At 35.1% G+C, this 25,557-nt stretch overlaps 1 protein-coding gene across 1 annotated transcript in view; it reads left to right on the top strand.

The window, feature by feature from the left end:
- The window catches only part of LOC136988080 (probable glutamate receptor), a 45,587-nt gene extending 20,585 nt beyond the window's left edge, over nucleotides 1-25,002 (top strand). Inside the window, exons 3-8 of the mRNA XM_067285882.1 lie at nucleotides 9,260-9,353; nucleotides 15,003-15,161; nucleotides 18,768-18,915; nucleotides 18,975-19,204; nucleotides 24,459-24,712; nucleotides 24,780-25,002. Coding sequence (XP_067141983.1) covers nucleotides 9,303-9,353; nucleotides 15,003-15,161; nucleotides 18,768-18,915; nucleotides 18,975-19,204; nucleotides 24,459-24,712; nucleotides 24,780-25,002 — 1,065 coding nt within the window. The 5' untranslated portion in view covers nucleotides 9,260-9,302. The remainder of the gene's footprint in view (nucleotides 1-9,259; nucleotides 9,354-15,002; nucleotides 15,162-18,767; nucleotides 18,916-18,974; nucleotides 19,205-24,458; nucleotides 24,713-24,779) is intronic.
- The last annotated feature ends 555 nt before the right edge of the window (nucleotides 25,003-25,557 follow it).

The raw sequence follows: 25,557 nt of genomic DNA, 5'->3' as shown, positions 1-25,557 counted from the left end.
GCCGTAAAAACTTGGTTACTTTTTTAAAAGACTACCGGGAAGCTGGTCGTCGTGTTTTTTTGCGAGATGATGTACGTTGACGATAAGAGATTTACGTATTCCATCTCGGGGCAGCGATTAATAGAAGTTCCTGTCTCTTTTTTTATTTTGAATTTTCCTTCCCGTAAGAGCGAAGGTTTGGCGAGACTTCCAACTTTATCGTGTCCGGTCCAGTCTAGTCCAGTTCAGGTTGTTATTCGGACTCGCTGTTTTTTCGGAATTGCTGTGGGTTTGGCAACCGCCTATTATCACAGTCCAGTGCTCACTGTTGGATTATATGATTAAAAGACTTGATTTAATTTGTTTGGCCCTTGTTGAGACCTGGATGGTCTCAATAGATGGCGATTTTCTTGCTAAGTCTCTTCCATTAACTGAAAATATTTTATAATTCCAGCTGAAAAATTTCACCGTGGGGCCAGGTAGGCCCCACGGTGAAATTTTGTTCTTTTTTGATGAAGTTAGAGGGCACTTCGAGTTATTGGAAACTTATTCTGATTTGATGGTGATTGGTTTATCACATTATTCGGCTTCCGAACATAGGAGTATCTTGGTGCTGGTAGTATATGCCAGTTTGCTAAGGCAGCGAGGCTTACGTCTAGATTTGTTTTCTTCTATTTTGAATTCCTGGTCTTCGTATTACCACGGAACTGTGATAATGGGCGATTTTAACGTCCATATTGGCGAGGAATTTGATTCGCATTTGAATGTAGCTTCTTCTAATATCTTCGACGTCAGACAGTCAAAGGATTTAAAGGTTGATACGGCCGGGAGACAGTTTCTGAGTTGGTTAATTGAACACGATCTCATTCTCCTCAATGGTCGTAGTAAGGGAGATTTTCCAGGTGAATTAACTTTTTTGTCGAAAGTGGGTAGCTCTGTTATAGATTTTATAGTCATTTTTCAGAATCTGGTCCACATGGTCGAATCCCTTCGTGTTGGTTCTCTCTCATCTTCTGACCATTTTCCAGTGGAATTACAGTTATCGACTGGAAACAGATTTTCCTTAGGTGATTCCTTCCCTTGTATTTTCTAAAATATAAATTTTTATATTTTAACGTACTTTGAATTAATTAAAATTAATATTTTATTATAACTGCATTATGTATCTTTTACAAATTTCTATACTACGTGTGAAAAAAACGATAAGATTGCTATTGTATATTCGAATAATTCGGTGGCGGAAGGAATGTTGAAACCGGGTCAGCTTCCAAGTAGCCAGATTATAGGCATTGGCGCATGCGCTTTACAAAGCACCAACCTCACGGTTTAGCTGGTGGAAGCTATATACTTATAACGCTTCCAATTTTATATCCCGGACAGGTTCTGGGCTGTTAGTCGCCTGCCTGCTAGATATTCGGCCACCCTCGCCCGATTATGTGAATCATGAGTAGACTAGATCAAGGGTGGGCAACCTTTTTTGCAACATGGGCCAGAATAAATTTTACGTTTTTTCCGCAGGCCGTAGTAGTTAATTGACGCTTTCTTGTGACCTGTAATTTTTTAGTCTGCAAATATGAAATAAATAAAAAAAAGTTATTTATTTATTTCTCATTTATTCATTTATTTCTCTTATCGTTTTCAAAAATTACTAAGAAGTAATTAGTAATTTTTCCAATTTAATAATCTATTAAAAATTTCGCGGGTCGGATAGAAACTTATCGCGGGCCAGCTACGATTTACAGACTGTAAAATTACAGGTCACAAGAAGGCGTCAATTAACTACTACGGCCCACGGAAAAAACGTAAAATTTATTCTGGCCCATGTTGCAAAAAGGTTGCCCACCCTTGTACTAGATTTATAACTTAACCCAACCGATAGCAGTTTACTGGCATGTTTTTATGATAGTTCTGTATAGTTGACAGGAGTTAAAATAATCCATTAAAATATTTGATATATTTATTCCGCGTTTATTCCACTCTCCCGTCTTATATTACTTACGGATTTCAACGTTAAACCGGTGATATTACGATTTAGTAAGTCCCATCTGTAAGCGGATGCAGAAAAAACGTGTACAATACTTGTATAATGTTAAAAAATTAACTGTTACTTTGGCAGCATCATTTACGACCAAATTTAATGAATGAGACGCACGAGGTACAAAAAAGCTCTAGAACTTATTTTCCTTAAATTTACGATTTATGTATTCGTTGTCATGAAAATTTGTATTTCCACTTTTTTCCCAAGACTACAAATATTCAAGTACAAAGTAACTAGTGTCAAGTTATTTCTACTTAAGAAGTAGTTAAATAATTAAGCGATTAGGAACATAAATGAAAGAGCCAGAATTTTACTTAACCAAACCAGTCTCTATCCTAGTACAGTGGGGACTGATTTCTTCGTAATATTAGATAATGAAGACAGAAATTTTTACAGTTCAATGAGAGTGACCGAAAAGTTGTAAATTTTGGAAATGTTCGTGGACGCTAGTCCTAAAACGAATTAGTTAGAAAACAAATGACAGACAATCTACTTAGTATTAAGTTTAACATATTTAGATTTTTACAGCTATGGCGAGAAAAGTTTAAAATCTACAACAACCCTGTGGCGTCCTTTGAGATATACTAGTGATGCGACGAGAGGCATTTGACATTAACCGGTATCGGCACCCTCGGGATTTGGCAGCCTGCGTGCATGCACGAGCCGCACACCTACCAGGACGTCTCTGATTCAATCCATTAGCCACTCGTATCCAGCTATTTGACTAAGTGGATTGTTTTAAAATTTAAGAAGTAAAGAGGATTTTGTTATTTTTATGTACGTTTCTTTACAAAGCTACATTTAATTATAATTTTCTTTAAAAGTATATTAATACAATCGAACAATATATTGTACCGGGTATGTATATCCACCACACATTTCATTTCACCGAGTAAGTTTTTATAATTTATTATTAATTTTAGCCCTTGTATCGTGGTTTGCGATTCGAAATGTAATTGTGATATTAATAATATATTTAGAGGAGTCTACAGTTTTTACTGGCTTATCGAACCCTAGGAATACGAATGGACCCTAGACCAATTAACTGATTACCCCTGGAAGTCGGCTTCTTACAGAAATACAGCTTCCCTGTTATCAAATGTCACGGCACGCCACTGGTAAAATCGTTATATAAGATTTTAGTTGGCATCGATTTCAGCTGTTGTTACTTTGAATGAAAATCGTCCGTTACCATGCAATTTCATCTTTACAAGCATGAAATGAAGCGCTATAAGTAAAACAGCTCTATGGAGCAGTGGCGTGCCGTGACATTTGATGATAGGGAAGCTGTATTTCTGTAAGAAGCCGATTTACAGAGGCAATCAATTAATTGCGCGTCAGGGTCCGTTCGTATTCATTTGTTCGATAAGCCAGTAAAAACCGTACACTTCATTAAATGTATTTTTAATAGATTATCTGACGTACTTAATAAATAACAGAGGTAATTATATTGAACTTTCTTATTAGATTCAATAAATTTCCTATACCCTGTAAATGCCAATTTTTGCTTTGAGAAAAAGCATATAACATCTATTAATTTAGATATATCTATTAATCGTAATTATCTCGTTATAATTTTCAATATTTGTTTTATATTTTCTACCAATGTTAAATTCTATTCTATTTTGATTTCCAAATCGCTTCAATTTTACGAAAGAATCGTCAAAATGTCGGAATTTTTTGTCGACGTATTTATATTTAATTTAGGCATCGGTCTTTCCCTTTTAATAATGTTTCTTTTTCATTATATGGTCTTAAGCCAAAACTTTTTTAAAATAAATTTTTGAATCACTAGCCACGATATAAGGGCTAAAATTAAAATTATAAAAATCTTACTCGGTAAAACAAAATGCGTGACGAATATACATACCTAGTACAAAAAATTCTTCAATTGTACGGATATACTTTTAAAAAAACTTATAAGTAAATATAACTTTGCGAAGAAACGTACATAAAAATAACAAAATATTCTTTACTTTTTAAATCTTAAAACAATCCACTTAGTCAAATAGCTCCCTACGAGGGGCTAATGAATGGAATCAGAGACGTCCTGGTAGGTGTGCGGCGCGTGCATGCACGCAGGCTGCCAAATCCCGACGGTGCCGATACCGGTCAATGTAAATGCCTCTTCTGTCGCATCACTAGTATATTTCAAAGGACGATTTTAAACGTTTTTCGCCATAGCTGTAAAAATCTAAATATGTTAAACTTAATACTAAGTAGATTGTCTGTCATTTGTTTTCTAACTAATTCGTTTTAGGACCAGCGTCCACGAACATTTCCAAAATTTACAACTTTTCGGTCACTCTCATTGAACTGTAAAAATTTCTGTCTTCATTATCTAATATTACGAAGAAATCAGTCCCCACTGTACTAGGATAGAGACTGGTTTGGTTAAGTAAAATTCTGGCTCTTTCATTTATGTTCCTAATCGCTTAATTATTTAACTACTTCTTAAGTAGAAATAACTTGACACTAGTTACTTTGTACTTGAATATTTGTAGTCTTGGGAAAAAAGTGGAAATACAAATTTTCATGACAACGAATACATAAATCGTAAATTTAAGGAAAATAAGTTCTAGAGCTTTTTTGTACCTCGTGCGTCTCATTCATTAAATTTGGTCGTAAATGATGCTGCCAAAGTAACAGTTAATTTTTTAACATTATACAAGTATTGTACACGATTTTTCTGCATCCGCTTACAGATGGGACATACTAAATCGTAATATCACCGGTTTAACGTTGAAATCCGTAAGTAATATAAGATGGGAGAGCAGAATAAACACAGGATAAATATATCAAATATTTTAATGGATTTTTTAAACTCCTGTCAACTATACAGAACTATAATAAAAACATGCCAGTAAACTGCTATCGGTTGGGTTAAGTTATAAATCTAGTCTACTCGTGATTCACATAATGGGGCGAAGGTGGCCGAATATCTAGCAGGCAGGCAGCTAACAGCCCAGAACCGGTCCTGGATAGAAACGTTGGAAGCGTTATGCGTGTGTAACATCCAGTGACGTGCGTGTGAGGTCGGTGCTCTGTAAAGCGCATGCGCCAATGCCTATAATCTGGCTGCTTGGAAGCTGACCTGTTTCGACATTCCAGCGCTTTCATTCCACCACTGATATTCGAATATACTATAGCAATCTTATCGTTTTTTCTGCATGTAGTATAGAATTTTTTAATAAGCTACATAATGCAGTTGTAATAAATTATTAATTTTAATTAATTCAAAGTACGTTAAAATATAAAAATTTATATTTTAGAAAATTCAAGGGAAGCGGCGCTTCCACCGCTTCTAATGATTGCACGCCACTGGTATGCAGAGCCCCTGAACTGTGACTTATCGATCCGGAAGATTGGCCAGCACCTCACCAATAGCGAAAGAGGGTTAAGTTTAATATTTGATCGTCCTAGACTATGTATTTTTACTATAGGTTCGTTTGCACTGTTGGATGAAAAAAAAAGAATAGAATACAGGTTTTATGACGATTCTTGCAGTTATTTCGGCCACACCTTTATTGAAAAATTTGGAATTTTGTACACTTCCTAAGAAAACAAGCGTCTTTCGATCGAGTTATTGGGAATTACTTTAGTTGTTTGGGTGCGGAGGAATCGAACTCGAAAATCGGCAACGCTGATTTCTGTATATACAGTACAGTCGGTAGGTGACTTTTAGTTGGCGCGGAATCACTGCCGTGACTGGGATTATGTTCGGATTTATATGACTCATATTTACTTCAATGCTTAATAAGACAGATTGAACAAGTTATATCGATTTTTCAACAAATTATTAAAATGAGTAATATTTATGAATATTCTATAACAGTGGGGTGCGATGACATTTGATGATAGGGAAGCTGTGCTGGCCCTGGATAGAATCCTTGAAAGCACTATATTGTGTTCGTAGTCAACTAATTCAAAGTACGTTAAAATATGAAAATAATCGTACAATATGTATTTATACCGTAGAAAATACAAGGTATTATAGCATGGACGGCACTCCATGCTATAATACCTTCAGTATCAACCAAGTAACCGAGCTAGTATGTCAGGTAAACAGGTAATACATATCTGTTTAGGTCTAGTCCCGTTCATCTGTATGAACTATATAGTTCTTGTAAATTGTGGTCAGTCCTCGGAATGTTCCACTGTATTGAGTGGTGGAACACCCCGAGCTACTGACAAAAAATTTGTCAGCAGCCAAAGGGTAGAGGCCTGAATAGCATTGTTTTTATGTTTTTTCATAATCACTTTAAAATAATTTTGGTTTTTGGCCAAAAAATATATGTTTTATACTTTAAACATTTAAGTAATTTTGACATATATTACAAAGAAAAATCATTAAAGATAAAATTAAAAATTCGAAAAAAATACTTTTTAAAGTGTTCCCAATTTCATCGTCCTATATATTCTTGAAATGCAGATACGAAATTAAATAAAGAATTTTTCATTATATACGCGACCTTTGTTTAAATTGCCGTTTGCAGAGTATTCTTTTTATTACTGTTGTATTGAAATGGCTCAAAAACATATTAATTCTTGTTTTTTCTTACATTTTTCATTGCATCGATAAGAGCTTCTTCACTCCACTTATTTTTAGATATCGGAAACAAATATTAATAATAAAATAATAAATGATAGGCTTAAAAACACGAAGTTTTACTTTCTTGATTGTGTTACATATAACAGAGGGAAAAATATGTCAGTCGGTCAAAAAGTGTTATCCCAAGGTTTAAAAATTTTTAGACTCGTGGATCTCGAAGTCGAAAAATGCAAACAGTTCCAGCTGTTTTTGTGCATGTTAGCGCATGTGTGTGGAGAGCACGACTTTGTTCATCCCCTTTGAGGCTTAATAACTCCTGTGATTTGTCGAAAATTTCTGAAATTTCGCAGGAAGGATTGTGTATTAGGGACGATGAAGCTATGAAATTTTAATGCTTAAAGGTCGGCAGGGTGGGGAGATAGAGGAGAGTCGTGTGTCATATCTCGAGAATGGTCGATTTTACTGATTACTAGTATCTACAATTTTTTTAAATAAAACCCATTTTTACCCTCAAAATTAATTTTTTTTCCATTTTATAAGAATTAAAAATTCAAAAAGTTTTTAATAATAAAATATCGTAACAGATGGCGCCACACATGCAGTTTTAATGTCACCGGGCAAGTTAAACAAATCGTTGCTGGATATTTTTTATTTCTTTATTCAACGAAATATTACTAACAGCCTTCGTTCCTCGGCAGTGCCAAAATTCCTATTTAATAGCAATTCAATGAAAAGAAGATAGTAAATGTGGTGTGCTCTCTCTCTCTCTCTCTCTCTGTTCTCAAGATGAATTTATCGAAAAGCTTTATGTTATTCGCTTATTTGTCCTCTTAGCTATCCTTCTTTATAGATTTCTGGTCATCAGATATATTTAAATACTTTCAACAATTTCTAATGATTTCGTTTTTGATTCAAAATTCAGTTTTAACAGCTACATTCCGCATGTAGTTAAACTTCTCTGGATGGAGAAGGGTGCTTTCACACCTTGGGAAATCACTTTCCTACTCGAAAGCTATAACTCCTTTGTATTTAGCCGACATCTAGTCTATCATCGAACACGGTTTACTGGTGTGGACTTCATGTTCTAATTTAGACAAAATTCAATTGCGCTTAACAAATGTTTTGCCGAATAAATTCCGTCACCTTTTCTATAGATGCTATATTATTTTATAAACGTTTTAACGGTATTTAAAATTCACATTATATTTCTATTCCTGTTTTATCCTTTAACTCACAGAATCACAGTATTACACCCACCTCTTCTGGTGGTATAAATGTAAGGCGTAAAACCTTTTTTTTTAATTCGTTTCTCGAAGTCGTTAGGATTATATAGCATCGATTACTCCAGGACATTTCAAAAAATATGTTTTTTTTTTTAACATTATGATAATTTAAAGTAATTTTTCTTTCATTTCTTATACGTATATTTATTGATTTGTATTATCTTTTATGTGCTTAACTGTTCAAATTTAACGGGAATTAATGTTCTGGGCAGTCGTCAAACGTTCTAGTGAAAGCTAATATAAGTCAACTAAAGAAAGTATTTTTAGTATTAGGTTCGTCCCTTTAGCAGTTAATACGATGTCAGAAAATGGAGAATTCACCGTATATATTCAATAATAACATGATATTTCTTGTATTTGCAATTAATAAATTTTTGCTAAAAATAAACTGAACTTCCAAACTAAATATCCAGCAGCAAGTTGCTTAACTTTTGACATTTGGTGGCGCCATTTGTTATATTTTATTAAAAACCATTTAATACTTTTAACTATTATAAAATGGCAAATCCTTAATTTCGAAGGTAGGGACGGTTTTATAAAAATTTTAAATGCTAATAACGAGTAAAATTGCCATTAAGTGCGAACCTACTAGAGATAACAAACGATCCTTATTATCTCCCCCACCTCTCGACCTTTAACCACCAAAACTTAACAGTATAAATCACTCTAATAAATAAATCTCCCTGCAAAATTTCAGAAATTTTCGACAAAATGCACGGGAATTATTAAGGTTCAAAGAGGGTGAACAAAATCGTTCCCCCACACATAAATGCACTAATATCCATACATACAAAAATAACCGGCCCAAAATTTTTTGCATTTCTTTACGTTCCGAGGTGTTCCGAGTCCAATAATGTAAAAAGCTTTGGAAGTCATTTTTTGACTGAGGGCCATACATTTCCTCTGTTATAGGCTATATAACAGCCCGGGAAATAAGAAATAAATAAACTAACTTTTGTTGTTTTACTGCCGGCCGACCGAAGGAAGATGGAGATATTCGCTAAAATGCCGATTGTTGCAAACTCTGCGGCATCTGCGCACTCTCCTCATAAAAGTTGCGTGTGTCTGCGCGTATGATGGGCGTACAAACTCTTTACAGCTTCTGTGAACGTTCTGGCTTACCGATGCTCTCTGTTTACGACTTAATAGAAATAGTCTTTTTATATTCATAGTTCATTTGCAAAATTGTCAGGTTTTGCCTTTCTAAGTTTGACATCCCTATTATCAAAATTTTTATAAATCAACAGTAATTTATTTAAAAATTATAGTGTGTCGCAGGAATCGTATTAAATTCGGTGTTTCGCTAATCAAAAAAGGTTGGAAATTTACTTAAACTTTACTAAATAGGTTTTACTAAATAGGTGAAACTAAATATATGATATAAATATTCTTTTGACCATTTTATAGGTATGAAATTGTTCATCCAGTGCCAGTTACGTATGGATTAAAGATGGAAGCAAATGGCACATATACTGGAAGTTTATCACAATTGGTTTATCAGGTATTCGTAGTTACAATATAATAATTTTAACCCTTTTACAATGGTTTAGAATATTAATTTTTTTTAAATTAAGACCTCCTTAACGCTGTTTCCATTGACGCTGATTCGATATAACGCAGTCTGCTCGAAGCCTTAAAAAAGTTCAAAATTTACGCTGATTCAAATTATCGCGGCATTTCATTGATTCGTATATTATACGATTATTCCAACCACGAACCAATCAGCAAAAGGTGGCAATTTGTCGTAGCGCTGTACTTTCCTTAAACCTACGTTTGTTTGGTGTAATTTTGGAAAAAATATAACATCGTAGATTTCATAGGCCATATTGACCCGGCTGGGCAAGAAGTAACTGGTAAATGCACGAACGGAGTGTGGAAGAAGTTATGGCTGAAGGTATCCAAGAATTCTCAGCGATAAGAGCCTATCGCTGTATCGTTAGGTTGACCAAATCGTTACCTAATCGATACAGCGGGACTAGGAGGAGATGTAGACGAGCTGGATATTGAGGCGTTACTGCAGGTTTCTAGCGAGAGCCTTGCCAACGACAGACGACTTTCGAGAAGTGGCAGAACAAGGAATTCGTGTAGAACTGAAAAATAGAGATTCTGAAAACGAAGAACTCAAAGAATTTCTCTGCAGATTTCCTTAGTAAAAGTTTGGTAACGATAACCGAAATCGTTGATCAAACTGTAGCGAATGATCCAGATTTTGAAAGGAGTGCAAAAGTAAGAACAGGCGTTTTGGATGCGATCTCTTGCTACCGACGTTTGCTTAAGGAAAGAAAAAAGCGACAAATGAAACTACGCGACTTTATGGCAAAAAACAAGAATTTCAGAAAAGCCAGGACCTTCGTCACAAAAAATGAACTTTACATTTCTGTGCGCACATGTTTATGTGTTATTTAACATATAATATTATACACATTAATATAAAAATAACTTCAAGTAAAATTTATTTATTTTTGGAAGCGTGTTCCCCTATCCCTATTTACTCTGTGTTAAAATGATCTCGCTTAACGCTATTTCTTTTAGCGCTTTGTCGTCTAGGTACCTATTCTCCCGTTAAGCGGTGTCTTACTGTACATGTTAAAAATATAGGTTAGCCCAAAGCTTACCTACAAACGTTAAACTACGGGTAATAAAAATCATACTCCGATTACAGATCAATGTTTGACACCATTCATATTATAATGTCTTCGATATCTTTATCCTCGACTCTAACAATCGTTCGCCACGGGAAAAAAAACATTATGGAAAAGAGTAGATTCGTGGAATAAGGGAAACCAATAAAAATGTACTTTCGTGGAGATCCATTCAGTCCTTGTTTAGGTGTTAAACGTCAGATGCCGTATTTAATGCTTAAAGAAAACTTATTTTCAGAAAACTACTTGCGACCCACCCATTAGTCAGGCGCAAATCCAGTACCAAGTACAGTGGTTCTAGTCGTATTCACTCAGTCACACAATAGAAAAATTAACTAGTCCGCGTTCTTCATATTTGAGTTCTATGCACTTGTTGGATAACTATACATGCAGGATCGAATCAACGTGTTATCCGTGGAAGCGCATAACTCATCTATAGATTAATGGTAAAATTTTCGCTATTCTGAAAGTCATTCTTAAAAGTTTGACGGCAATCTTTGCGTTAACAAATTAAACTATAAGGGGAATACAACTGATGATGAGCACACAATTTGTAATATCTTTGCCGATTACTACAGATCCATGAATGGTTTCGTACCAGATGTTTGCGGCTGTGTCAATATAAAGCAGCCTATAGTAAACGCCCTTATATCCAATACTTTCTTTGGAAAACTCAACTCCTTCAGAGTTTTATAATACTATAATGAGTTTAAAAAATAGTCCTCCGAACATTAATGTTTTAAGTGTTGAAATTCTAAAATATATAGCAGATATCTTAGCTCAGCCATTGTCGTACCTGATAAACAAATCTTTCGAAAATGGTATTTTTCCAGAAAAGTTAAATTAAAACTTAGTTTTGCTGTTATATAAGGATAACGGATTTAAGTGTGATGTAGAAAACTACCGTCCAATCATAACAGTATCTATTCTGGCAAAAATTTTTGAGAAGATTTTCTACTTTTATAAACAAATTACAGTTTGTACATTGAAGCCCAGGATTACTTTGACAAAATTTCTTAATGAAAATTTAGACTATACAAAACGAAGTTTGAGTCCTTTTGCCTATTAGTATCCTTTCATTCCAGTCCAGGAACCACAAAACAGCCAGCGACTTGAAAATTTCAAAAATAACCGATGAACACAATTAAAAAACAAACAAATTAAAAATGATCGTGACGTCTACAAACATTAAAAATCGTTAAAATTCTTCACAACTGCATTCGTGTTATATAATCGGTTTTTTGAAGAAGAGAGCCCTCTGGTGGATTTCAGGCAAACTAAATTTTCATTAAGAAATTTTGTCAAAATAATCCTGGGCTTCAATGTACAATTATGTAAATTAATACTAGGCTCCTTGAAATCCACCAGAGAGCTCTCAGCTTCAAAAAAGCGATTATATAACACGAATGCAGTTGTAAAGAATTTTAACGATTTTTAATGTTTGTAGACGTCGTAGCCTACAAGGGAGGGTCGACGTAACGATCATTTTTAATTTGTATGTTTTTTAATTGTGTTCATCGGTTATTTTTGAAATTTTCAAGTCGCTGGCTGTTTTGTGGTTCCTGGACTGGAATAAAAGGATACTAATAGGCAAAAGGACTCAAACTTCGTTTTGTATAGTTTAAATTTTCATTTAGAAATTACAGATTATTCACAGTAATCGATACGCGTACAAACAGGGATATTCGACAGTAGACGCTTTGTTGCGTTTGAAACAATCAATCACGTCGAAACTGGATAAATGAAATATAGTAGTTTAAGTCTTCGTAGACTTCTCAAAAGCATTTGATAGCTTCAATCTGGAACTTTTAGAATTAAAATTGAAAACTGTTGGTTTAAGAGGAATTCCTTTAAGATGGTCGATATCATATTTGTTAAACAGAACTTACTACGTTAAAAATGGACAGGTTATCTCCAGTTTGCTTAAACCAAACAAGGGCATTCCTCAAGGTTCAATTCTAGGTCCTCTGCTTTTTAACATATACGTCAATGATCTTTTCAACCACTATCAAAAGACAACATAATCATGTATGCTGACGATATAGCGATAACTTCTTCTCATATGAATGCTGTAATTCTTCGAGAGAATTTAAATAACATTTTAAAAACATCAAATGGTTATATGGAAAAAATAGGCTGGCAATTAATAAAAACGAGACGAAATTTCTCTGTTTTTCCAATAGAAACAAAAATCTGAATCTTGACCACCTAAAAATTGAAATAACTGAAAATAACAGAAAGAGCTATAAAGTTCTTAGGGATAATATTTGATGATAATCTGCACTGGAATAGACAAATAGATGATATTGCTTTATCCTTGGCAAAGTATATCGGGTTAAATAAAAAATTCAAAACTTTTAAGTATATTACAATTGAGTTATACTATATGGAATTATAGTCTGTGAAACCGCATCTTTACACACTATTAACAAACTTCAGGTGGTACAAAATCGCTTTATTCGTTCAATCCATAATCTACATTTCAGAGAATCAGTGTCCGAACTCTGCCGCACTGAAAATATTGATAGAATATGCGAAATCTTCGTGAAACAAGTCCTGTTGGAGAGTTATAAATTTATAAAGGGTAAGAAGAAAAACAGCTGTCTCGGAAACAAGATAGGCCAACATCGAAATGTATCGACACGGGATACTCGCAAGACCTATGGATATAATCTTCCAATTGTTAAACTTACGGTGGGAAAATCTGCACCGATTTATCAAATAATTTCCTATTGGAATAGTTTCGGTAATGATCTAAGAAAGATATCGAGTTACAAAATCTACAAAAAACAATGTAAAAGCCTAAAGTTATAGTGATTGTTATTAATCAATCTAAAAGAATCTACGAAAATAATGTAAAATAATCAGCCCGCGTTTTGGTTATCGTTTTAACTATTCCTCTTACTGTTTTGCTTTATTGGTTGGTTGTTTGTTTGAAGATACGAAAAAGACTATTTGGCAAATAATTAAAACAACAAATAAACAGTGACAAAGATTAACATTGAAGTCGAACACGTTGTAATATCGAATGCTGAGCTGACTGATATACCGTAAGATTTGCATATTTCTTGTTTCAGTTATTATCAATCATTAAGTTTGTTAGACAGTCTGTATTATATAACATGCATAGTAAAGATTCTCGATATAATCAAGTTTTGTGAAAAATGCAATATTTAGTGCAGTTTACTGCACTAAAGTAAAAATTTACGAAATTATCATTGTCGTAGGTGAATTGGCTGCTTTTAACGGATTGTGTTACGAATGAAAGTAGCGTTTTGGGAATAGTTTAACTGCAGTATCTGGATAATCGAAGTGATGACGTACGACCTTGTGTCATCACGTCCAGGTCGAGTGTCCTATATTGACATGTTGTAAACAAAACTTACATTTACCTATATAGCACACTTTCGATTTCAGCATCTTAAACATGGCCGCCAGATTCGCCACACGTTAATTGGTGGGCTTCGTGCTTCGCGATAATTGCCTTTTTTTCTTCAATCGTCGATATTGCATCCTTCCTCTTAGACTTCGCTGTCTACACATACTTCTTGGATGTCACGGTTAATAAGATTATATGGGGTCAACAGAAAGGTTTTGAGTATTTTTAATAGCTGTCATTTCTTAACATAGATATGGATTCAATTAGAACAGTTGTGAAATCTAACATATTATAGATAATGTGAGATTGTATTCTTCGTTTAGAAGCTTATTTTTATTTCATATTTGGTTTGAATAAAACAAGTCAAAATGTCTTGAGATAAAAACTATATCAGACATTACGCCTTATAGTTTTGGAATGGATAGACTATAACTCTGTACAAACAGTAAAAAATTTGTAATGTGTATGGAAATTACGCTTTTAGCTTCGCACATGTCAGATGTGATTTAAAAACTTTTGTTTGGGAATTTTAACTAAATGATAAAAGTCGTACTGGGCACCCAAAAGCTGTGGACCAAGAAAAATTGTGGAGCAGAAAGAAATTGTTGAAAGTCGACGAACAACACGCAATATAAGCAAACATACCAAAAATAAAACGAAAACTGCACTGAACACGCACGAGCGTAACGCGAGAGCAACCGATGACTTAATAGCACATCGCATTGTGTTTACACTTCGAGCGCGTTTTCTCACTGCGCAGCATCGTTCAAACTCCGAGGCGAATTTTTCGAACTTAGAGTTGTTTGAAGTAAGAATACTACTGTAGTAATTTTTTAAATAGAATATTCAGAAAAACTCTTATCCTAAATAAGAGTTTTTTGATTCAATATCTTAATGTTTATTTTCTACCTGTCTTTACTGTTTTTTCGCCCATTGCATGTTCGTTGTTTTATGCTTTTGCTTAAGTCTCTTAAGCGAAGCACGAGACCGAGTATTCTCGTCCACTGCACATTATCTATATTAACTACTAGATAAACAATTAATTTTATTTTATGAAATTTTATGGCATTTATTTAAATTTACTACAACGTGATATTATTTTTAGTTATTATTGTTGTTGTATTCGTAGGAATCAGATTTTTCATTCCTGCCGTATACCGTAACATACGATCGATTTCATTTGGTAGATTTTTCGTCCATTATAGGAATCTATAAAATAATCTTTACGTTACTACAAAGAAAAGATAAATCTGATTGGAAAACAATCATCAAGCCTTTCTCTCTTGAGGTATGTCTCACATAATAATTTAATAAGTTAAAATAAATAAAATTGAATTAACACTTGACTGTATTCAGGGTAGAGGCCGTTTATTTCTACGTAAAGATATTCAGGCACTATAAGTTCATAGACACGATAGATGTCATTAGTTACTAGGCGTGAAAAACTATATTGTATTCGATTTTAAGTTCATTGTCAAAGCTACCTATAAAAATCATTTGAATTTTATATTAAAGGGAAGTAATAACTAGAAAGGTAATATAAACGATATTAGTTATTAATATAAATTAATACTACACAAAATAAAAAGTAAAATATATATTATACTTCTGCCCACTTTGGACGTTCTTGTGAATTACTTGTTCTTGTTATGCTGATAAATGAGACACACGCGATTTTCAATTAAAATATACGTTATAAGAAATATATTTTAATTGAAAATTGTGTGCTTTTCGTCATTCAGTCCTAGTTCACAAGAACGTCTAAGGCCGAATCTCCACTAGCGTAAAAACAAGCGTAAAGCCTTTCACCGTAATAGCTTTTAATCACGTGACCATGATATTTTACGCCCGAACAGGTCGTAAGACCAGCGTAAAAGCGAGTTGAGCAGTGTTCAACTTTCGACGCGAATACGGCCGTAAAAGGTACCTTCAGCCAATCAAAAGTCAGTGAAATGTAGGTCATTGTGACACGGTGCGAAAATGGCGGAAAACGAGCTTTTGTGCATGTTCTCTCGTGGCTACTCTAGAATAGATCTGGAAAGATTTACCGAAAACATCCGAAAGTATTCACGTATCTACGACAAGAGGTATCCCGATTATAATTGTGAAAACCGACGGGGTTAAGCAGCGAGCTTGACCCTGCTTACTCGCGCGAGCTGGTAGAGTCTGTCACTTTGTCAATGGTGGGCGATAAATCGAGTGGGAGGATTAGTGAGGTGTCGTCCGTACTTCAGGAAGAGACAGGTTTAACATAACAACAATTTAATATCCCTAAACTAAGATACAAGAAGTTACAAAGTTAATTGCCTAATATAGGTATACGCGATAACGATACACAGATATAAACCGCACGACAATTTAATTGTCTATTCGGCACGTTCTTTGGATGAACATTACTACTAGTTGACTTATAAACTAGGTGAGAGACACTAGAAGAGAGAGTTTCAAACTAAATCAATACTTCTGGAAAGTGACTCGTTGTTCGTGGATCCTCAGTTATGCGTTGGTTGTAAGACCTTCGAGGATCTAGGTGGACCGTCGGAGGTTATGGCGGAGTTGGGCCGGAGAGTCCAGTGTCTCGATGATGTCCGCCGTCGGGTATGGCGGGCCGTCGGAGAGTATAGCGGACTCGAGCCGGAGGGTCCTGTGTCTTCTGTCGATGTCCGCCCGGAGGACTGTGTTCAACCCCTTTTATACCCGTTTGGTCGGGGAATGACTAATGCAAATCATGATGTAATCTATTCGAAGTTCGCTTCTAACGGAGTATTGTTTATACTAAAATTGATAACAACTGTCAAACCTTCGGAATAAATGGTTGGAGGTGACTAAGGTCAGAGTTGGTCTCTCGAACCTTAGTAAAATTCGTTGCCTTATATGGTCATCTCGATCGGTGCTATCAGGGACAAAGTTAGCGAAATAGGAAGTACGTGGGTGGGTTACCCTCGTACTTCCTCGTTACCCTCTATCGATGAACAAATTCAGTCCCGTATTAATTGGCTAACGCCGTCGACCACGACGAAGGTGGAAAAGAACAAATGATACCCGGTCGCGAGGGGAGAATCGTCTCTGATGTTCGCGACGTAATTGAATGGGCAAAAAGGTCACTTTTGGAAGTGCCGCTCTGGAAATGCCGCACAAATCGGAGGGGGTGAGAAAAGGTCGTCGTCTTGACCTTTCACGGAGGAAAGGACATTAGAGAAAACAAGGGACATAATAATTTAAAATATTAATGTTTAAAACTCACAAAAAAGCTTAAAACCTCACATAATAATGGATGCCTAAAACACGTGATATGGACGGCCAAAGGAAAATCCTTAAATTTCGAGGAGTATATAATAAAAAAACTAAGCTTATAAGTGCTATGTATTATCTTAATAATACGACAATGAAAGTTAATATATGAAAGTAAAGATATTATTTTTACTACATTTGTAATTATAGTGCAGAAAAAACTCGTAGAATATAATCATTGTCTTTATATCGATATATCACTTATACAACCGTACAGGCGTAACTTCGACAGCCCCGGCGCCGTAAAAAAATTCGAATTTTTCACCGCAATCCGAGCGCAAACGCAAATAGGTCACGTGAATAAAAGTTTTTATGGCGAGAGGTTTTACGCCCGTTTTTACGCTAGTCTTTCCGATTTTTCTCCACTAAGATTGTAGTTTCGTTATCTGGAAAGACGTTTCTCTAAACTTCTTGGGAGAATTATATTTTTATTAATTAATAGAAATAAACTCAGGTTTGTTTATTTGGTTACGGCAAGGCGACACGTGGGATGCCTTCCGGGAGGACTTTTTACGAAAAACTGACCCCTATTTAGGTATTGCAAACTTAGTGAAGAAAATAACCCAGAAAACTGCGTGTGGTCATTCCCTTAGCCAGAACGAATCTACCAGCGACTACCGGAGTTCGGCGGTTTTATCCACTCGACCACTGGTCGGCCAAAAATGCAACTCCGCAAAATGGCCGGAAAAATAGAAAATTCTTGCCGATACCATCGAACTCCCGTTAAAAATGGTTTTAAAGTGTTTTCGATACATTGATATCTTTGCTTATTTTTAATACTAGCTTTTACGCGCGGCTTCGCCCGCACGAAATTTGCAATTTAATAGAAATAACCTCCCTCGGTACTTGACTAATATTCTTAATCATTGGTTATTAATAATTTGGTAAAATGTCTGATTTCTGTTTGTTTCAAAGTATGGACTGCTAATGCACCTAAATTCAACTTTCATATATTATGAGATTCCAAGATTTACGTAGTTTTGAAAATTAATCGCGTTACACACAGCTCTTATTACTGAGAATCTTCTAATGCAATCCAACGTTTTCAATTTCATCAATTTTCTAAAACGTTTGCAATCGTTCTATAATCGAACAAATATGTAGTAACAAATTCGAATTTAAAACAGTTCGAACATTTGGTTAAAAAATCGTAATACGTAAATATTGTACGTTTGGAATTTAAGTTATTACCATCAGAAACAAACAATCGCACTAAAATAGTAGAGTAGAAGCCATCCGTCCGGTTAAGCCTTAATGCCATCCTTTTCCTACCGCCAGGGAGTTTCGAAATATCGCTCCGTAGTGTGCGTTTCTATGACGTACCCTAACTGTGTACCAAATTTCACCACTTTAGCTTTAGCGGTTTGCTCTGGGCGACGATGAATCAATCTGTCATTCAGTCAGTCAGTCGGGACAAGTAATTTTATATACAGTATATAGATAATGTATTTGAAATGATATAATAGTAATTACTTTTTGTTTTAAGACAAATAATAGTGAATTCGTAGTGTATAATATTAAATAAGTAATCAAAACATTTTTTATCAAAGGTTTTTTGAATGTAAATAGAACTTTCATGCTGAACATATGTTTTATTTTAAAGATTTGGATTGGAATCGCATTTTCCATATTATTTTCTGGATTGGTAATACCATTTTTAGTGAAATACGAACAGCGATTGCTCAGAAAACGAAATTATTGTTCCGTAAAACGAACCATGTGGTACCTTTTCGGGACGCTTACTCTTAAAGGTAATATTAAACCACTTTAATGTTTTAAATACTTTTGATCTGATGTTTATTATATACAGGCGGAAATATAGACATGATAAAATGCTCTTCGTCGAGACTTCTCCTAGGGATTTGGTTGTTGTGCGTTGTGACTCTCGATTACAGTTACGGTGGACTTTTAACGTCTTATCTGACAGCTCCCGTTTACGAACAAGTGCCTAAGAATTTTAACCAGTTAGTCAGTGTTCTGAAGAAAAACGAATTTGCTTGTGGATCTGATAATCATGGATATCTACCCAAATATATACAGGTAAAACTTTATGATGAATAACTCATAAAAATGAAAAATCTCTTTTTAAGATTGAAACATTTGATTTAAAAATGAATATATATAAATGTTTATGTACTTTAAAATAATGGCAAACAATAAACATACCAAATTTTTAAAGATCTATATATATAATCGAGACGAGTTAATAATAATAATAATAATAATAATAATCAGCGCAGAGCCCAAACGGTTAGGAGTTGAAAGTTGAAATTTGGTACACAGTTAAGGTATGTCACGAGAATGCACACTAAGAAGGGATTTGTCGAAATTTCTCCCCACGGGGGAGAGGGACAGGAATAAGGCTTAACACTTCCATCAACAATGGAAGTGTTCCGTAACAATGAAATTGTTTAGAGAAAGCGACGTGCAAGACGCAGATGCAGTTTTCTTCGTTTTTGCGGAAAATCGAACATATTTTTAGACCCATCTAAAAATTCTCTAATTAGTCTGGAAACAGGGGAACCCAATTTTTGCATTCTGTGAAAACGGGTAAGGTTAACTATAATGTAATAATCTTAATCTTCACTATCGTTAATTTTCACGAGCAACGCCGGGCCCACCCGCTAGTATATATATAATTTAATAAAGCGAATGATCATCTATCATAAATACACGTGTTACGAAAATAAAATTTTTGATTAAGGGCATTCGTAGTCGGGTGCAATTTTCAGAAATAAAGACTTGCCCTGGACGGTTATTGGGAGAGAATAGCGAGGTCGAGGCCGAGGTTTTAAACGCGAAAACGTGTACGTCGGCGTTCAGCACCACTTTCCTGTAAGCCTAGAAGTTTGACAATGGCCTTGGGAATGTCGAGCATGATTCCACTGACTTTCCAAACGCCTTTGCCAAACTTATCGGCTTACAGGAAAGCGGCGCTGAACGTCTGACGTACACGTTTTCGCGTTTAAAACCTCGGCCTCGACCTCGCTAATATTTATTATACGCTTGCTGGAAAATCTACAAATGTTTTACAGAGGAATTGAGCATTTTATTTTCAATTTGAGGTTTTATTTCATAATAATTGCATGGTTACTCCAATACTACTTCTTGGTCAATCTGCTATCTCAACTTTTGCCGAAAAGATCCGGATAATACTGGTCACTCACTGTCCAACTCCAGCTGTACACACTCCTATGCGGTGGTGTCAACGAGTTACACGGTGGTCATCTGTTAGAAGATTATGTTAAAAAATAAGTTTTACATCATCAATTATTATAAAATGGCAAAACGCTTAATTTTGTGGGTAGGGATGAGTTTTATAAAAAAACTTGCAAATGCTAATAACGTGTAAAAATTTCATTAAATCTGACTCCTGTGGAAGTATGACACGAGACCATTTCTATCTCCTAGACCTTTAACTACCAAAATTTAATAGCATCATTGTCCCTTATATAAAAGTTACCTTATCAACTTTCGAAGTTGGCCAAGAAACTAGAGCTAAGGAACATCACAATGGATATCCCGGACGTACCTAAATTATTTGCGTTCGCGAAAACGCACAAGGAAGGCCAACAATTTCGTCCGGTAGTTGATAAAGCCAAGGTTCCTATCCGTAAATTGGAGAAAGCGATCCACAACATAATTATGCCACACCTAATTATAGCTTAGCCTATCTAGGCTAGGCTATAGGTAAACGGAACCTGAGGAAGGACACGAAAGCTGTTCGGAAAACGTTTGTTTCTTCGAATTTGTTTGTTTATTTTTTCACACCGGTTACAGGCTCGAGTAAGTCTAGGCTATCCGTTCACCATCTCTAACCCTGTAGAATTAATCAATCAGTTAAAACGAATCACTCCCCGGATTGCATCACGGTATTAGATTTCAAATCATTATATCTTTCCATTAAAATATCACCGTGCTTTTGCGCACTTAGAGACTTCCGGTTTACGAGAATAAATGACACATGCTTCCACCAGAACGTGTTGGAATTAGCGCACCTTGTTTGTTATGGTTCGGTGTTTCAATTCAACGGTCTAACATACACACAATCGAGGGGTGTCCCGATGGGCAGTCCGGTGTCCGGGGACTTGTGTGAGTTAGTGGTGAGACAACTCGAATCCAAGACCCTCCCGAGATTCAGGAATGAAATTATGCTATACAGACGATATGTAGATGACGTTATTATTGTATGGAAGGAAACACTGAACTTAGCACGATTCGTGGAAGTGATGAATGAGTGACCATATGGTCTGTCAGTCGAAGTAGATCAACACAGCGACTCTAATGTACATTTCTTGGATGTGGATATCAAGATAGAGACACACAACATCCACACCACAGTATATCGTAAACAGTGTGTGCAAGCCCCACGTAAATCCCGAGTGACTCATGTGACCCATTTCAATACAAAATAGCCGCCTTTAGGTCGTTGGTCAGAAGAGCAAACACTCGTTCATCTACCCAAGAGGCACTTAGAAGGGAGTTAAACCATATTGGGAAGATTGCTGATATGCATTATCCACAATCTTATTCCAAGAATCTCGGAGCGCCACAAAAGAACACTAATGGCCCACAACACACCTACGATCGCACAGAGGTCACGACCGAGATATGGATGTTGAGAGAATATCGCTTACATAAAACCCTGCCTTGAGATCCATGTACGCGGCTATCGCCAAAAGACGTAAGGTCATCATTGCATACAGGAGAGGCCCATCTTTGACATGTTACGTAATGGAAAGGCCCAAGTAAATTGCCAGGCATCTACCGAATCCCGGTGAGAGATGAGAGGTTCAATAGGGATTTGATCTACATAGGATCAACGAAACGCTCGATGGGGATCAGAATTAGAGAACACAAAGCAGATATACAATACAACAGAGCCACCACGTCACTCGCTATATATGCTTCTGACCCGGGCATTACTGTGGACTTCGCAGGGGCAGCGCTAATAGTCAAAACAACCCGGATGGACCACCTCAAGTGGCTAGAAGCGATAGAGGTACATAAGGCGCAAACTACATCGACGTGCAATAATTTCCGTGAGGAAATGGCTCGTTCGCTTGCTTGGCAAGCTTTATTGCATAATGATTCTTAGGGATTTATTTGGTGTCGGATGATACATGAGGACATGTAACGTTAAAAGTAAAATAGTGCAACGTATAAGTAACTAAATACGTATGAGAAGAGTAAATACGATTCTGAACGATAGGGAACACGACTGGTACAGCGCTTGCGCAATGGACATTACACAATCGAACTATCATTGTTCGAATTCGTTTTAAAATTTTGGAACGGTGTTATAGAATAAAGAATCTAGCCGTTTTACCTGAGGAAGGACATGGAAGGTGTTCGCAAAACGTTTGTTTCTTCGAATTTGCTTGTTTATTTTTTCACACCGGTTACAGGCTCGAGTGAGTTTTATTTATCTATTATACATACTCCGGTGTGCATGAGAAAGGTATATTTATAAACTTTCATTACTTAATCATTACACCATCTGAGATATTAAACGAAAAAATGCGCCAAAACGCTTAAAACGCACACGCATGTATACACATACTGTACTGTACATGCCATACATACGTACTGTACATGTACAGGAGTGAATTTACATAGGGACTAATAGGGCTTAAGCCCTGGGCTCCCAAGTGTCAAAGGCCCAGAAATATTGAATTATTATCATAAATTTTTAATCCTTTTTCATTAACAATGAGCACTTATCGTATAGTAAAAAGTAGCTAACATCTATACGAGGTATATATACAGTAAAATTATATGTCCTGACTGACTGACTGACTGATTGATTCATCTTCGCCCAGAGCAAACCGCTGAACTTGAAGAGGTGAAATTTGGTACACAGGGTACGTCATGAGAATGCACACTAAGAAGGGGTTTATGGAAATTTCCCGCGGGGGAGAGGGTGAGGATTAAGGCTTAACCTGAAGAACGGCTTCTACTGTACTATTTTAGATGCGATTTTTTGTTTTTAACTACGTTTAGTCTTCATTGAGTTTTGTATTTATTGAGTTTTGTATTTATTGAGCACATAGATGCATTAAATTGATAACATTTCATATTTCAATAAACACTCAGATTTTTTGAATATTTTGACTCAAACATCTTATGTTTCCGAGAATTACGTACCGTTTTCTACCTGCTCCACAGGTCATCCTCGGATATTTTTAAATTCTTGGAAGAAACATTCCAAGAATTTAAAAATACCCGAGGATGAGCTGTAAAACAGGTAGAAAACGGTACGTAATTCTCGGAAGCATAAGGTGTTTGAGTCAAAATTGGTAACATTTCAGACATTGTTATAATTATTTTTATATATTTCGATTTTTTAACGAAATGTTCGAATCGTTTTAAATTCGAATTTGTTATTGCGTATTGGTTCGATTATAGAACGATTGTAAACGTTCCAGAAAATTGATCAGGTTTAAAACGTTCGTTTGAAGCAGTAAAATGATTCTCAGCAATAATGGGTATGTGTTATATAACAATTACTATGGTTGTTCAAGATTACCGTTGATAGTAATAACTTAATTTCCAAACGTACAATATTTGCCAAATCATCCAAATCGTTTTCCCAAGCAACGCCGGGCTCATTTGCTAGTTAATAATATAATAATAATGATAATTTACAGTATTATTTGTATTAACAAAAAATGGGATCCCATTGGACTTTAATAAACCCTAGGCCCTGAAAATTTTAAATCCGACCCTGCAAACATACATATAAGTACATGTTCAGGGAATTTTTTTCTGTTTTCTTGATTATTTCGGTTCAGGAGTCTCAAAACGTGATTTGCAAAACAATCGGAGGGTGAAATCTGGTGTTTTTCCAATACTTTTTCTTTTTATACACATAACAACTGGTGGAAAGTAAATGAAAACATAGTTAATATACAATAAGTTTGGGAAACAATGCCACAGATTTCCTTTATTTTCGTCTTTTCACATTTTCCATTCTAGTTACTTATGTTTGTAGTGCAACTATCTGATTTTTTCTCGATGTCGTCGCCCAGTAAGATTACCTGGTGCCGGTTAACATAAACGCTTTTTTAAAATGCCTCATTATATCAGATGTTGCAATATTCTATTTAAAATCAAACTTTTAATGTAATAGATTAATGATATTTTTGAATAACCAATATAAAAATTTTAAAGAATGTTTCATACATTTAGATTTATTGAAGAATTAAGTATGTACCAGTAGCAAAGTAGTAATTCGAAGAGAAGTAATTACTGCCTACTTATTTAAAGTTGATAATCATTTAAATATTTTTAGAAGTCCACATCAGGCGTAGCTAAAGAAATAAAAAATTACATAGAATTTATCGATGATTATTCCAAAATGGAAGAAATTACCAAACGTTTGCAACAGGGCCGTTTTGCATATGTAACGAATGAACATTGGTTCAAAAGACGTTATCAAGATCATTTGAAAGGAAAAATAGTGTTTAGTGAAGATGCAATTTTAACAATAAACGTTGCATTTGCTACAAGAAAAAATTTTCAATTTCAGGAGAAATTGAGTAAAACGTAAGTTTTTTTTATTGTTCTTCTTCTTTGAATGTATTGCTTTAACGATATCTCACGTTATTCATAGAATAAATCGCTTATTTGAAGCTGGAATTATTGATCATCTCAACGAACGTAAGTTGAAAAAACTTTATTATGAAAATGATCACGTAATTCATCCTTTAAGTTTCAACGAACTCATCGGAGCCATGGTACTACTTGCAGTTGGATATGTATTGTCAATTGCATGTTTTCTTGTAGAATACACCATCGGAATAGGTAAAAATATTTCCCTCTTCTCGGATAAATAATTTTAAAAAGTCTTATATTTTGTTGTTAATAAAATAAGAAGCAAATGCAATTTGCAGAGGACGTTTTAATCCTAAAGTTATGCAATGATGTTTTTTTCAAAAGTTCACCAAGTTTGTAAAAATTTTAAATTTTGGTTTTGTTATAGAATTTATTAATATTTGAGTTAGAATTGTCTAGAAGCACACTATTACTTGTAATTTGTTGAAATTCTAAGTAATAACGAATGTATTAATGTAAACAAAGTTCCGTTTTTTTGCACGGTTTATACGGCCCGGAAAAATCTGTGTAAAACACATTATATACGAAAAAAATTGAAGATTGGTTTCGAACCTCAAAACCCAGTAAAAATAATAGGATAAAGCAATTTATATGATAGGACATGTTTAAAAACATTCCAATTTTAGTTTCTGAAACAGAAGAGAGGCAATTGCTAATAATATTCGCACCAAGTTTATTTTAATTTTATATTTTTAACTTCAACCAAACTATCTGCAGCTTTAACAGCGAAATGTAATACAATGACTCTGCATTGGAAGTTCGGAAAAAACACAATC

The sequence above is a fragment of the Centruroides vittatus genome, unplaced genomic scaffold, assembly GCF_030686945.1.
Source record: "Centruroides vittatus isolate TY-2023 unplaced genomic scaffold, ASM3068694v2 scaffold_3046, whole genome shotgun sequence".
Lineage (NCBI taxonomy): Eukaryota > Metazoa > Arthropoda > Arachnida > Scorpiones > Buthidae > Centruroides > Centruroides vittatus.
The sequence above is the reverse complement of the archived record's forward strand: the minus strand, read 5'-3'. Positions and strand labels throughout refer to the sequence as shown.